The sequence below is a fragment of the Zootoca vivipara genome, chromosome 9, assembly GCF_963506605.1.
Source record: "Zootoca vivipara chromosome 9, rZooViv1.1, whole genome shotgun sequence".
Lineage (NCBI taxonomy): Eukaryota > Metazoa > Chordata > Lepidosauria > Squamata > Lacertidae > Zootoca > Zootoca vivipara.
In genome coordinates, this window is record NC_083284.1 from 37,118,635 (window position 1) to 37,132,328 (window position 13,694).

At 45.3% G+C, this 13,694-nt stretch overlaps 1 protein-coding gene across 4 annotated transcripts; it reads left to right on the forward strand.

Annotated features, from left to right (window-relative positions):
- Nucleotides 1-2,431: 2,431 nt before the first annotated feature.
- Nucleotides 2,432-11,259, forward strand: MMAA (metabolism of cobalamin associated A). 4 transcript variants are annotated; one of them, XM_035111636.2, is made up of 7 exons: nucleotides 2,432-2,623; nucleotides 4,460-4,928; nucleotides 6,476-6,598; nucleotides 7,452-7,622; nucleotides 8,516-8,601; nucleotides 9,292-9,441; nucleotides 10,259-11,259. In XM_035111636.2, the coding sequence occupies exons 2-7, from the start codon at nucleotides 4,496-4,498 to the stop codon at nucleotides 10,544-10,546; spliced, it is 1,251 nt and encodes a 416-aa protein (XP_034967527.1). In that variant the 5' UTR covers nucleotides 2,432-2,623; nucleotides 4,460-4,495; the 3' UTR covers nucleotides 10,547-11,259. The 4 variants fall into 4 exon arrangements, with proteins under 4 accessions (XP_034967527.1, XP_034967529.1, XP_034967525.1 ...); XM_035111638.2 differs by having other exon boundaries at nucleotides 2,433-2,591; XM_035111634.2 differs by lacking the exon at nucleotides 2,432-2,623 and adding an exon at nucleotides 2,638-4,027.
- The last annotated feature ends 2,435 nt before the right edge of the window (nucleotides 11,260-13,694 follow it).

The following is a 13,694-nucleotide window of genomic DNA, read 5'->3' on the forward strand; positions in this document are numbered from 1 at the left end:
TTCCCAGTTGTCAGTGTTTATACTACATTTTTAAAGATTTGCCTTGAGACAGTCTTTAAACCTCTTGTCGACAACCGGTATTACGCTTTCCATTTTAAGTACAGAATAGAGTGTAGTTGCTTTAGAAGACGATCACCAGGCATCTGCACATGACCAGTCCAACAAAGTTGGTGTTGAAGAATCATTGCTTCAACACTGGTGATCTTTGCTTCTTGCAGTACACTGATATTAGTTCGCCTGTCTTCCCAAGTGATCTGTAAAAAATTTCGGAGACACCGTTGATGGAATCTTTTGAGCAGTTGGAGATGCCGTTTATAAGTGGTCCATGCTTCACAAGCATATAATTCACAATATGTAGATATTAACAGGGATTGATATTTTCTGCCCCCATTGCTGCTACAATATGGGGCTATTGCAGAACCTGGAATAGCTCAGTTGGTAATGGAAGAGACTCTTAATCTCAGGGTTGTGTGTTCAAGCCCCATGTTGGACAAAAGATCCCTTGCATTGCAGGGAGTTGGACTAGATCAGTATTTCCCAAACTTTTTCTGACTGTAGCCCCCTTCCGACCTTGTTTCTTTCCTGTGCTCCCCATAGGCGTGGGCAGGGGGGCAGCTGCCCCCCAGATATGTAAAAATCAATACAAATAAGAGGTTCTGTCCCCCAACAAAAAACCGTCCCCTATGCTCATGCCCCCTGTTCTACCAGTATAAAGGTAGCCATTTAAATGTTTTGTTTGTAAATAGAATAGATTTTATTTATGATCTTATAATTCATACAAAATACAATTACATAAAATGATAGGAACATAATGAAATATTGTTGAAGCAGAAAAGCATGGAGCTGGAAAGGACCTCAAGGGTCATCTTTCTAATGCAACCCCCTGCAATGTAGGAAACTCAGCTAAAGCATCAATAACAGATAACCATCCAACCTCTGCTTAGAAACCTCCAAGGTAGGAGAGTCCAGAACCTCCCAAGGAATATCCATCTTCCATGTACAAACAACACTTATTTGTTCCATATAAACACTTATTTGACCTAAATTAATTGACACAGAGGGGGAAACCTACAGATACAATCCAAAAGGCACCTAGGGAGTTTTGTATATATGGGAGAATTTTTTTAAAAAAAAGTGGTCCTGGCTGACCTGGTGCAAAAAGATATTGTCATCCAGAAGAGCCCTGGCTGCCTAGATTAAACACTATTGCCCAGAGGCTTTCAACCTTTTTGAGTCCATGGCTCCCTCTACCAACTATTCTTTTTGCGGCACCCCTGGGGGGCTCATGAGCCCACTTAAGTCACCCTTTGCCTGGAGAGCTGGCAGCCTCTCACCCTTTTTTGAACACACTGTCTTGAGTGTTGCGTCAGCCTCCTCTCCTCTCCCCTCTACTTGGGAGTCCTCTGGGCAGCCGCTGCTGCCACTCCTGGTCTCTCAGCTGCCTCCAAAGAGAGGGGTTCCTCCTCACTCTGCCCCACAGGGGCCTGGGAAGAGGATGGCCCCAGCCTTAGTGGCCCAATGGAGACTGACCAAACATGAGGACAGCACCTTACCTTGGGCGCTTCCAGGCCTGCATGGGGCCACTCAGCTCCCGGGCAGGCCTTGCACGTGGCAAGCACAAGGCCAGCGTGGTGCCTGCCTGTCTTCCTGGCCTCGCACTTGTCTGTCCATTCCCAACAGCATGGAGTGATGGACTGGCTGGCTGGGCTCCCTCACCCACTTGCTTACTCCGAGGTCACCTCTGCTCCTGGGCAACCAGCACCCCCTGGCCAGCCCCAGAGGCACTATTCACCCGTGGAGCTTGTAGCCAGGGCTGCGGCAACTATGCAAGCCTATGGGAGGAAGAGATGCAAGAGGGAAGGAAAGAGGGACTGAGGCCAGTGTTGCCTGTGGCATCCCTGACCATCATTCAAGGCACCCCACACCCCAGGGTGCCACGGCACACTGGTTGAAAACCACTGCTATAGCCCCCCACCCACCCTTACACTGGACTACTCTGCAGGATTGTTGTAAGCCACTATCTCAGTCCTCATGAAATATGGGCATAAATATCTCGAATTTCACCCTCCCTCCACCTGCAACAAGGAATCGGTATTCTTACAAAGCTCCAGGACGCTTCCGTCGCTCCCTGCCCAAGATCCGCTTTGACAACATTTTATGTATTTATTCATCAACCAAGGAATATATAAGCGTTATGAAATAAGCAAATACTTGCAAGGCAATTTTAAAAAAGCAACCAAACTAAAGGATCTTTGCTTTCACCCTGTGTGGAAGGAGGTGAAAGGACTGCCCTTGCCCCCGCTGTAAGAAAGAGGCAGGTCCAGGTCTCTCTGCAGACACAACAACCGCCGTCTAAAACTTTTTTCAAACTCCACTGACATGACTGCCTTCGACTGCGGCTGCGTGGAAGCAGCTCCACTCTCCCTTTGCAACGCCCCCGCCCCGCCTCCGCAGCTGCCCGGTTTCTACGCAGGCGCAGCTGGCAGACATAGTCACGGAGCGGCTGGGCAGGGCGGGGTCAAGGCTAGAGGAGGTTGCGGTTCAAGTTGCGTGCTGCTTTGCGTCCTCTGGCGTATCCCGGATGTGAAAAGGTTCGGAGCAGCGGGGTCATTTCCTTGTTGTGGTGCGTATGGGAGGGAGGGTGTTTGCGAATCGACCCGCGTCCGCCTTGGTTTTGTGGACCCTGGCGGCGTTGTATTTGCGTTGCGTATTTAGAAACAGGTCTCTGTCCTTTCACGGTGCTTAAGCACAAACAATTTTAGGTAGCAATAAAACCACAGGAGGAGCGGGCGGGGAGCTCGACCTTGATGCCATTGCAGGATGGTGGGGTGGGGGTACAGGTTTTGCAGTGGTTTGAGAGGCAACCCTGTGCACTCTTACCTGAAGGTTAAGCCCCACTGGAGCCCAAATAAACACGGCAAGGGTTGTGCTGTTGGAAGTGTCTGCAGCTATAAATTACCAGTTATCTTAATTTGTGAGAACATATACTGTATGATAGAGGGTCTCCCCCCTCCCCCCCGGAGAATTAAACTACAGTATAATATTGCTGGACTGTAACAATGCTACTTGGGGCCTAGGTTTTGTTTGTTTTTTAAAAGGTCACTCAGCTCCTTCACTTCTTCAGAAGGCAGCATATCTTTTAACTGGAATGCTTAAATGTGGATTTTAGTCTACTGTTGGAACTATTTCTCACAGTAGGTTATAGAAGAAAGTTTAAGTTGTCTGTGTTGCCGGATAGAAGTGTGGCTAACAGATAAAGCCCTTACTAATCTGTACTTTTCTTTTAAAAAAAAAACAATTACCACCGTCAGTGTTGTGCGTCAGATTGCCTTGTAATATGCCCGCTTAGCAGATAAGTGTCTGCGTATGTTAGAATGTTTAGTCTGTTTTAGAATTCTGATAAGTGTCTATTCAGCAATGTTCCCTTGATTTCAGTAGAGCTTACTTCCAAGTAAGCATTTTGACCTAAAACATTTTCAGAGTGGTAAATAAAAAGAATTACTGTACTATTACAGTACTACATTGGAATATGAGAATCAATAGGAGTAGGAAGGTGGGACTAATACATGCACCCACAATACCTCGATATGGCCCTCTGTGTACACAAGAGTACTGTTTATTGTAGAAATTCAAATATCACAATGTAATGGGAAGCATCCATTAGGTTCAGATAACATGGGTGTGCAGGTTGGTCATTCTGAGAACATAAAGTGCCCTGCTGAATCAGACCAAAGGCCTCTCTAATTGAGTATCCTGTTTCTTAGAGTGGCCAACCAGATGCCTCTGGGAGTGTTAGGGTTGTTCAAATGAAGAGTACATTAACTTTCAGTTTAAAGTTCACCTCAACAGGGGCAATAACCTGTGGTTCCTTTATCAGGGAATGTTGTGGAGAACTTAATTTGTCATTTCCTACCATTCTGCAATTTGTTTTTGTTTTGTTTGCTTATGTTCAGTTCTGCAGGGTGAGAGTAAGTGCTGGATGTGGGGAGGTGAAGTTCACAGAGTGTGAATTAGGTTTGTAGAAATTGTAAGTAAAAACTTAACCATTATAAAACAGCCTAGTAAAGAAACTCAAAAATTGCTAGCCTACTGGGGGCTGGCATAAGAGGAAGGGGAATTCATTCTCTCCTTTAGCAGCCTACTGTGTTTACTGGGCACAGAGAAGGGACAAAGTACTCTTCTACCAGCCCACCCACTTGCCTGCATGTGATTCTGCACACTCCTGTGCATGAAATTCCTTCTCGCCTACGGCTGCCAGGCAATACTGTTATAAAATTGAAATCTCCGCCACTAACGTTTTCCTGACATTTGTCTTCTTTAAGGGTCTAAGTATATTATGTGGAATTAGAAGCCAAGGGGGTGTTGAACCCTTTCCCTATGTATCTCTTCACTGCTTCAAGTACACTTCATGAAGCCTTTAAAAATGTGGAAGTACCAAGCATTTTTCTTCTCCTATTAGGCTTCCAAAAAACGGATTTCTCTGAATCAAGACAAAATGAATGGAGCATCACTGCTGCTGCGATTTCCACTCTGTTTTCTTCAGAGAAGGTTTCCTAATAGTCTTGACAGTTTCTGCTGGAGGTCCAGCCCTGGATCTGCTTTTTCATGTGGCCAACAGCTGAATTCATTACAACAGTGTTGTTCAAGGAGGATGGTATCTTCAAAGGGCTTGAACACTGGCCTCTGTTATCCAGCAGTGTTAGAACATCAGACACGAGAGCTCTCTGACCAGGAACAGAGACTTCTAGACAAATTGTACAATGGATTAATTCAAGGACACAGGGCCTGCCTGGCAGAAGCAATTACTCTCGTAGAATCCACACACAGCAGGAAGAAGGAGATTGCACAGGTGCTCCTTCAGAAGGTACTATCCTACCACAGAGAACAAGAGCAGTTAAATAAAGGAAAGCCACTAGCCTTTAGAGTGGGTCAGTTCTCTTTTGTTTGTGCAGTTATTGCTGTTTTGATGATTTAATGTGTCTTCACTTGTCAGTTGTTAAAGAAATACAGTTTAATTAATTCTAAAATTAAAAGGAATCGTAACCTATTAGCTTATGATGGGTTGTGATATGTCACACTAACTATGCATTGCTGAATGCCTCTGTTATAAAGCTTATCCCCTATGGAATATGTTTAGTTCAGTGAATGTCATCCCCAAAGTCCCATTACTTTCAACGTGCCACTAAAATTGCTCCCTATGAACTGTCTCATTTTCTTATGAATATTCTGCCAGCACAGTGCGTCAGCTGTTGTTTTTAATTGGAGCAAAATAATTTACCTAACCAGTATGAAACATGCTTGTATATGACATTACTTTCTTGTAGGTTAGGAAAAATAGTCAACAAATCAGAAGGTGGGCTGCTATGGGAAGAGTTAAGTAATTCCTTCTAGATGAAGTTACCATGTGGAGTGTGAATTTTCTTTAAAAAGCGAACCATGACATGTATGTTGTACAATAACAAAATTATGAGAAAATTTATAACTTTGGAGGGAAGAGTTGTGGTCAAGAATTAAGAGTGAAGCAGAGATTATTGGTATCTGTCCGGTACATTATCTGGGTTTCTTTTCAGGACTTTTATTTTATGTATTGGGACATTCTTATACTACCTTTCACATCAGTCTCAATGTGGTGCACAAAATTTTTAAAAGCCAAGTACAATAATAAAAGCATAATGCAATACGATACAAGCTACATGCAACTGAAATTGGAAATGAATAAATTAAATCCCATACTGGCAGTCTCTCAACAACAATGGTGCCTGCCTAAGTTTGAGGGAAGGAGGTGCCACCACAGTGAAGGCTCCTCCCTTGCTCATTGCCTATTGAAGCTCTGTAAGCACTAGTGGTACCTCTAGGAGGTCCTCACCAAAAAAGCATTGTGACCCGGAAACTACAACTTATCCAGAATGCGGCAGCTAGGCTGGTGACGTAGTGGCAGCCAAGACCACATAACAGCAGTCCTGAAAGACCTACATTGGCTCCCAGTACATTTCCGAGCACAATTAAAAGTGTTGGTGCTGACCTTTAAAGCCCTAAACGGCCTTGGCCCAGTATACCTGAAGGAGCGTCTCCACCCCTATCGTTCTGCCTGGACACTGAGGTCCAGCTCCGAGGGCCTTCTGGCGGTTCCCTCACTGCAAGAAGTGAGGTTACAGGGAACCAGGCAGAGGGCCTTCTCGGTGGTGGCGCCCGCCCTGTGGAAAGCACTCCCATCAGATGTCAAGGAAATAAACAACTACCTGACTTTTAGGAGACATCTGAAGGCAGGCCTGTTTAGGGAAGTTTTTAATATTTGATATTTTATTCCGTTTTTTATCTGTTGGGAGCTGCCCATTGTGGCTGGGGAAACCTAGCCAGGTGGACGGTATAAATAAAAAATTATTATTATTATTAGGCCAGTTTCATAGTAGGGAGACAGACTTGCACTCAGAGTTGTGATTGCATATTAGAACAAAGGATCTTTATATCCCTACAGGATTGTCTGGACCTCCTGGTGCTGGGAAATCAACGTTTATTGAATGCTTTGGGAAAATGCTCACTGAAAGAGGATACAAAGTGTCTGTCTTGGCAGTGGACCCATCCTCTAGCACCAGTGGTGGTGAGTATGTGTGAATGCATTACTTATCTCTCATGCCTCTTTCCTTGCCAGTTGTAGGGACATAGATTGGGCGGCGAGCCTGTGTAGGCTTACCTGGGAGAAAGCGCTATGGAAAATGGTGGGGCTTTACGTCTGTGTGATGTGTTTCTGTGTGGATTTTATGTCCATGCTTCCCTTCCATAAGTTCGCAGTATCTCCTCACACGCTGGTGTTTCTGCTGAGTCAATCCAAAAGTCTTTTCACTGCTGGCAGCCGCCATCTTCACATAGTTCCGATAAAATATAGAGGGATCGCCGGAAATGACTATGAAATGCAGTAGAATTATGATGAGGATTAGAGCCTTCCGAGCTTGAAGCATGGGAAGTCCCGAAAAATGTATAATTTGGCCAAATATTTGGATTATTTGACATGTATATGTATAATTTGGAATATTTAATGTGATTTGATTGGATTGTGGAAAATTTAATAAAAATGATTTACAAAAGAAGAAGAAGACAGTATTATGGATGCTGGCTTTTATTCTAAAGACCATGAACGGAAGGAAGTTAACAGAAGAAAACTTTCTGATCCCTCCCCCCTGCAGCTTCCTGCTCTCCTGAAAAAGGAGGGCTGGAGGGGGGGGTGCTTTGTGGACAGTCTGCAATGTGGTGCAAGGGCCCCTGGGGGGGGGAATCACCCAAAACTGGGTGGAGCAACTTAGCACACAATAGTTCTCTTTGAAAGACTGTTATCTGCAGCCTAGTCCTCATCAAAGAATAAGTCTGGATTTAATGGAGACATGGGCTAAAGTTTTGAATGGCTAGACTGTTATGAAACTCTTCCCCCCTTTTCTTTCTTTTGTTCAATGCTTCAGGCTCACTCTTGGGTGATAAGACACGAATGACCGAGTTGTCGAGAGATATGAATGCTTACATCAGGCCCTCTCCAACCAGAGGAACGCTAGGAGGTGTAACGCGGACCACAAATGAAGCCATTCTGCTGTGTGAAGGAGGAGGCTATGACATAGTTCTTGTAGAAACAGTGGGTCAGTAAAATGCTATTCCGTTCTATGCAGTCTGCAGCATGGCTTCTTCCATGGTGACACAGCTTGGTAGTTCTGCTTTGCATTGTGGCCTGCTGAGCCAAGAAGAGGGAGACAACCTAAGTCGTAGGTGCAGCGGAATCAGTGCTACTTTGTGATAAAATGGGTGGGGAACTGAATCTGGTCAGTGGTTCATATCCTCTTCTTTACACATTGGCAGGCCAATTTTGACAACTGGGTGGTATCGCAATGTCATCAGGTAATCATTTCAAGCACCAGCTGGTAGTTGGCACTTGAGAAAAGCTGTGCAAAGGGCTTTTCAGGTACCACTGATTAGCAGTCCCTGCAAACCCCCTTTTATCCAATCCCACTTTTACCTGCCTCACACCTGGCGTCGTATATTGTGTCAGGTGTAGGGCAGGCCAGTGTGGCTTGGCTGAAACTGCCTTGGAGGGCAAATGGGGAGCCCTGGCAGGCCCTAATTAGGCATGTGGGTCAGAGGTTCCTCACCCCCTTTGATAAAATATTGCTAGAAAAACTGCAGCCTTGGTGCTCCATCAATACAGTGCAGTGCAACTGAGCCTGTATGTAGAACTCTTCAGGAAGAATATCCCCCAGGGGACAATAATTACTCGGCTTAGACAAGAAGGGATTTAATACAGCCCAGCTCCATAATGTGGATTGACTTATTCCTATTCCTTAATTTGCTTGAACTCTTAGGATGTTCATGCAAACATTTGTTTTACAGCTACTCTCATAAGCCTCTGTTGTTGAAGTCTCTCAGGTCTCTCCTGTCCTCTGGTAGTGTCGTACCCTGGTATTATTATTATTATTATTATTATTATTAGTCATTGTATCTCCAGAGTGACTGGTCAATTTCTGCTCTTGATCCTCAGGTGTGGGTCAGTCGGAGTTTGCGGTTGCTGATATGGTTGATATGTTTGTATTGCTACTGCCACCAGCAGGAGGTGATGAGCTGCAGGTAATAATGCTACATTTGGCAAAAGTCTGAACTTCATATAAACCATAACTGTAGGAGGTTATCCTGAGTCATCATGAGCTACCAGAACTGACCAACAAAACATCCTTCAATTTTGACATTGCAGGTTTTGCTAGCAATCCTTATGCCCCCCTAAAAAGCTGTTATAATACAAATGGGCAATAATTCATTATTTTTAGTAATGCCTAGGAGACAGAGTGCTTTCCAATTTTATTTTGCTTGTCCTCGGAACAAACCTGCAAAGACATGAAACTCTTGATCTCATTTTATTGGAGTGCAACTTGGGCTAAGAGCTATTTCTGTCTGGCAAGGTTGAAATCCTATAATGGCTTTAAAATGATAACTCTACTTCTGCTTTTGGAAACCTTTGCTACCATGCATTAGAATTAATTCTTTTACCATCAGATGTTTATATACACCTGAATGTGTGAATGTTTCCTATTAGACATGTGAACTTAGTGGTTTAAACAACCAGGGAATCCTTTTAAAAGGTTCTGAAGGCTCTTTCTGCCTCTCTTCATTTATCTAGTCCTTGGGGTGTTACTGGAAATGGCAATTAAAAGTCTAGTTATTGTGTTTTAAAAATGATCTTTGGGTCTTTGAGGGAGATATTAATTGGTTATAGACAGTGTCTCTGAGATTTCTGTTACTTTCTTTCCTTGTTCTGTTCAGGGTATCAAGCGAGGTATAATTGAGATGGCCGATCTTGTTGCTGTAACCAAAGCTGACGGAGATCTAGTTGTACCGGCACGGAGAATTCAAGCAGAATACGTCAGTGCTCTGAAATTACTCCGCAAGCGCTCAAAGGTTTGGAGGCCAAAGGTTGGTACATCCAAAATAATCCTTTCCTCTTCCTTTCAGTCAGGAAAAAATATGAGACACAGGTGAGGAAAGATAATGCATAGAAATTACTACACTAGGCACAGTACTAGCTTAAACTGCCTGGTTCTTCAAGTACCAAAGTTTTCTTCTACATTTGGTACTGCACCAAAGGCACCTGTGTAAGCTTAGCAGTCATGCAGTAAGAGGTTCTCCTGTTCATCAGGAACTGGTTAAGTAAGCAGGAACAGAGAACAATTCTCACAATGAAGGGATGTAGAAAGTTAAGCCCTCCAAGGTTCAGTTTTGGGAGCTGTGCTTTTTGAAAGGTTACTTCAAAAGGCGAAGGGATAATATCTTTGAAGGTTAGGAAACTACAACTAATCCAGAATGCGGCAGCTAGACTGGTGACTGAGAGCGGCCGCTGGGACCATATAACACTGGTCCTAAAAGATCTCCATTGGCTCTTAGTACGTTTCCGAGCACAATTCAAAGTGTTGGTGCTCACCTTTAAAGCCCTGTTTTGGATTGAAAAGCACCCCATAACTTTATTGGTGTTGGACCATACAAAGCTACTCTATCGGTTAACAAGCTTGTCTACATTGGCCTGCCCAAGATTAGTGTCTTAGCGTAAAAACTTGCTTAGATGTACAGCATTCAGTTTTGGATTTCCGGGTTCTTTGTTTAAAGGCAGCTCTTGCCTGCTGCAGATTGAATCTGGTTTTATAGAATATAAGTTACTAAGAACTCATGCTTAGGTCAATACTAGTAGGCTTAATTTGTCCTGCATCTTGAAAAAAAAACCTTTTCAATCTGATAGGTAATACGAATCTCTGCCAAAACTGGAGAAGGCATCTCTGACATATGGGATAAGATGACAGAATTCCGAGACCTCATGCTTACAAGCAGCGAGTTGATGGCCAAACGAAGGAGACAGCAAAAAGTGTGGATGTGGAATGTAATCCAAGAAAGCATGCTGGATCATTTCCGGAGTCACTTAGCAGTGAGAGATCAGATTCCACTTCTGGAAGAAAAGGTTGTCAGTGGAATTCTCTCTCCAGGGCTGGCTGCAGACCTATTGCTCAAAGCTTTTAAAGAAAGATCTTAACATTCATCTTTGTGCATGACCTGATTTTCACCAATTACCTGTACATTACAAACAGCTTCCTAAGGCATAAATTGTCAGTGAATCTGCACACTTTACCTGGTAACAAAAATGTTCTGTAAATGGAAGTCGAACTTTTTTATTTACAGCATGTTTAAAAGTATGCAGTTGTAATGGTACACAAGTGTGTTACTGTCAGTTCAATTTTTTTCTAAACTGCAGGGGATGCTAGAGAGAATACCAGCAGTGAGCACAGTCATGTCTTAATATTTGCCTCTGTTATCAGCACTTGCCCAATCATCTTCATTGGTGGAAACTTCCACCTGTTTGAACTTTATTGATTACAATGTGCCATTAAAAGGGTAAGAGTGAATTAGACATTGGTTTATTTTTAATAAGTTTAACTTAGAAGTCCTTAATTCTGTTTATACAGCAACTCTGAGATAATGTGGATTAAAAGAGGATGGCGAATCTTTGTGTGCATAACAGGGGCATTATGCTTTTTGCCAGCCAACATATTGTACAACCATGTTAGTCCTTGAGTTTCATCCTAAGATCTGTTACAGCAGCATGATGATGCATAACTGCTGTTACACCAGTGTGTTGCAAACCCATGAACCTCAGTTCCTTCTGCCCCAGATGGCATGCACAGCATCCATTTGTGTCATGAGGGTGAACATGTGGGTCTTCAATAATGCTTAGGTTGCAATGCTATACCTGTACAGTGGTACCTCGGTTTACGAACACCTCGGTTTACGAACTTTCGGTTTACGAACTATCCTAACCCGGAAGTTAGTAAACCGAGGTGCCGGAGGTCTACTGAGTGTCCGATGCCTTCGGGGAGGCCGGGCCTTCGCTCCGATGCCTCCTGGAGGCCCGCAGCAAAGGCCCGGCCTCCCCGAAGGCATCGGAGCGAAGGCCAAACCTCCCCAAAGGCATCGGAGCGTCGGATACCTTCGGGGAGGCTGGGCTTCGCTCCGATGCCTTTGCTTTCGCGGCTCCCAAGCCTCCGCAAAGGCATCGGAGCGAAGTCCCGGCTCCGATGCCTTCCGGAGGCCGGGGAGCGTTTCCGTGACTGGGCTGTGCAGCCGCGAAAGCAGTCCCCAGCTACCGGAAGCCGGGGACCGCTTTCGCGGCTGCACAGCCCAGTCGCGGAAACGCTCCCCGGCCTCCGGAAGGCATCGGAGCGGCTTCGCTACGATGCCTTTGCGGAGGCCGGGGAGCACTTTCGCGACTCTCCCCGGCCTCCGCAAAGGCATCTGAGCGAAGTCCCGGCTCCGATGCCTTCCGGAGGCCGGGGAGCGTTTCCGCGACTGGGCTGTGCAGCCGCGAAAGCGGTCCCCGGCAACCGGAAGCCAGGGACCACTTTCGCAGCTGCACAGCCCAGTCGCGAAAGTGCTCCCCGGCCTCCGCAAAGGCATCGGAGCGACTTCGCTCCGATGTCTTTGCGGAGGCCGGGGAGCACTTTCGCGACACTCCCCAGCCTCCGGAAGGCATCGGAGCCGGGACTTCGCTCCGATGCCTTCCAGAGGCCGGGGAGCGTTTCCGCGACTGGGCTGTGCAGCCGCGAAAGCGGTCCCCGGCTTCCGGTAGCCGGGGACTGCTTTCGCAGCTGCACAGCCCAGTCGCGGAAACGCTCCCCGGCCTCCGGAAGGCATCGGAGCCGGGACTTCGCTCAGATGCCTTTGCGGAGGCCGGGGTCCCCGGCCTCCGCAAAGGCATCTGAGCGAAGTCCCGGCTCCGATGCCTTCCGGAGGCTGGGGCTTTGCTCCGATATCTTTGCGGAGGCCGGGGACCGCTTTCGCGGCTGCAGCCCAGTCGCGGAAACGCTCCCCAGCCTCCGCGAAGGCATCGGAGCAAAGCGGTTAATCCGTTCTAGGGGGTGTTTTTCCTCGTCTAGAACGGATTAATCAACTTCCCATTACTTTCAATGGGAAAGTTCACTTCGGTTTACGAACACTTCGGTTTATGAACAGACTTCTGGAACCAATTGTGTTCGTAAACCGAGGTTCCACTGTATATTTGAGAATATGCCTCATTGATAGTAAAGGTTGCTCCTGCAGAGTAAGCATGCATAAGATCAGTCTGCTTATGCTGTATGCATGCTGACCCTAATTCTCCAGGTTAGTATTACTGTTGTTCCTGCTGATGTATTTTAGTGCCAAGGACCAAGGCTTCAGTGCCTCAGATTAATTATAAAAAAGGAGACTTGGTACAAAGACCATCTAGAAGAACCTCAAAGCTAGTGATGAGCTTCAACTGGGATAAAAGAAAAAGCTCTAAAGCACATGGTTTTCCTGATAGTTAACTGCTAGCTACTGCACTGCATACATAAAAAGCTCATTTTTCTCCTTCAAGTTCAGGAGCTTGAACAATCCATTGTTTGGCTGTTATATTGTCAGTGTTGCTCTTATAAGGAAGTTCCTCTCCCTCCACTCCCGGCTATATCTAATCTACACTGGACCTTTCTAAATCCATTACTTCCTGTAACACAAGCTGGGGTAGCCTTTAATACGTCTAGCCCTCCTGCGTATTGCTTCCTTATTTCTGTAGTGCTGCCACATACACTCTCTTCCTTTCTAATCCTTTGCTCTTGTTCTTTCACCTCCCATCTTGCTGTGCGTGTTTATTTTCATTTTGTACTCTTGTTTTCCATACTGTACTAAAGTAAACAAGGCCATTCACACACACACACACCCCAAAACCAACCATATTATTAAATGTTTAGTTCATTTATTTTTATTTTTTTACAGTAGTGGTACAGTAGAACACTTTTGTGAAAATGTAACCAGATAATATCTGTTGAAAAGCAACCCATTTTTTCCCCTTTCCTTTTGGGACTGGATGGAAAAGGATGGTTTAGTAAAACCAAAGTTGTGTGCTGTCTTTAATCCAGTGTCTGAGAAGCCGCTATTTGGTGGAGGGAAGGAAGACTAGGGATGGTGATGGTGTCAAAATCATCACCTCCAACACTTTTTATCTTTCACACATACTCCCCCCCCATTCTCTCACACATACTCCCTCCAACTCCCCAACGTCCCACGCAGCAAAAGGGAGTATTCATTCATCATATTTTTCCACAGCTGCTAGGGAAAACAAACCTCCAGCAAATTGGAAGCTCTTACTCTTATCATATAATCCTAGAGCTGGA

Excerpts from the sequence above, each read along its gene's own strand:
- MMAA (XM_035111636.2), top strand. The coding sequence starts at position 4,496 with ATGAATGGAGCATCACTGCTGCTGCGATTTCCACTCTGTTTTCTTCAG. Across the intron at positions 4,929-6,475 it reads GCCACTAGCCTTTAGAGTGG|GATTGTCTGGACCTCCTGGT; the intron begins GTCAGTTCTCTT and ends ATATCCCTACAG. Across the intron at positions 9,442-10,258 it reads CAAAGGTTTGGAGGCCAAAG|GTAATACGAATCTCTGCCAA; the intron begins GTTGGTACATCC and ends TCAATCTGATAG.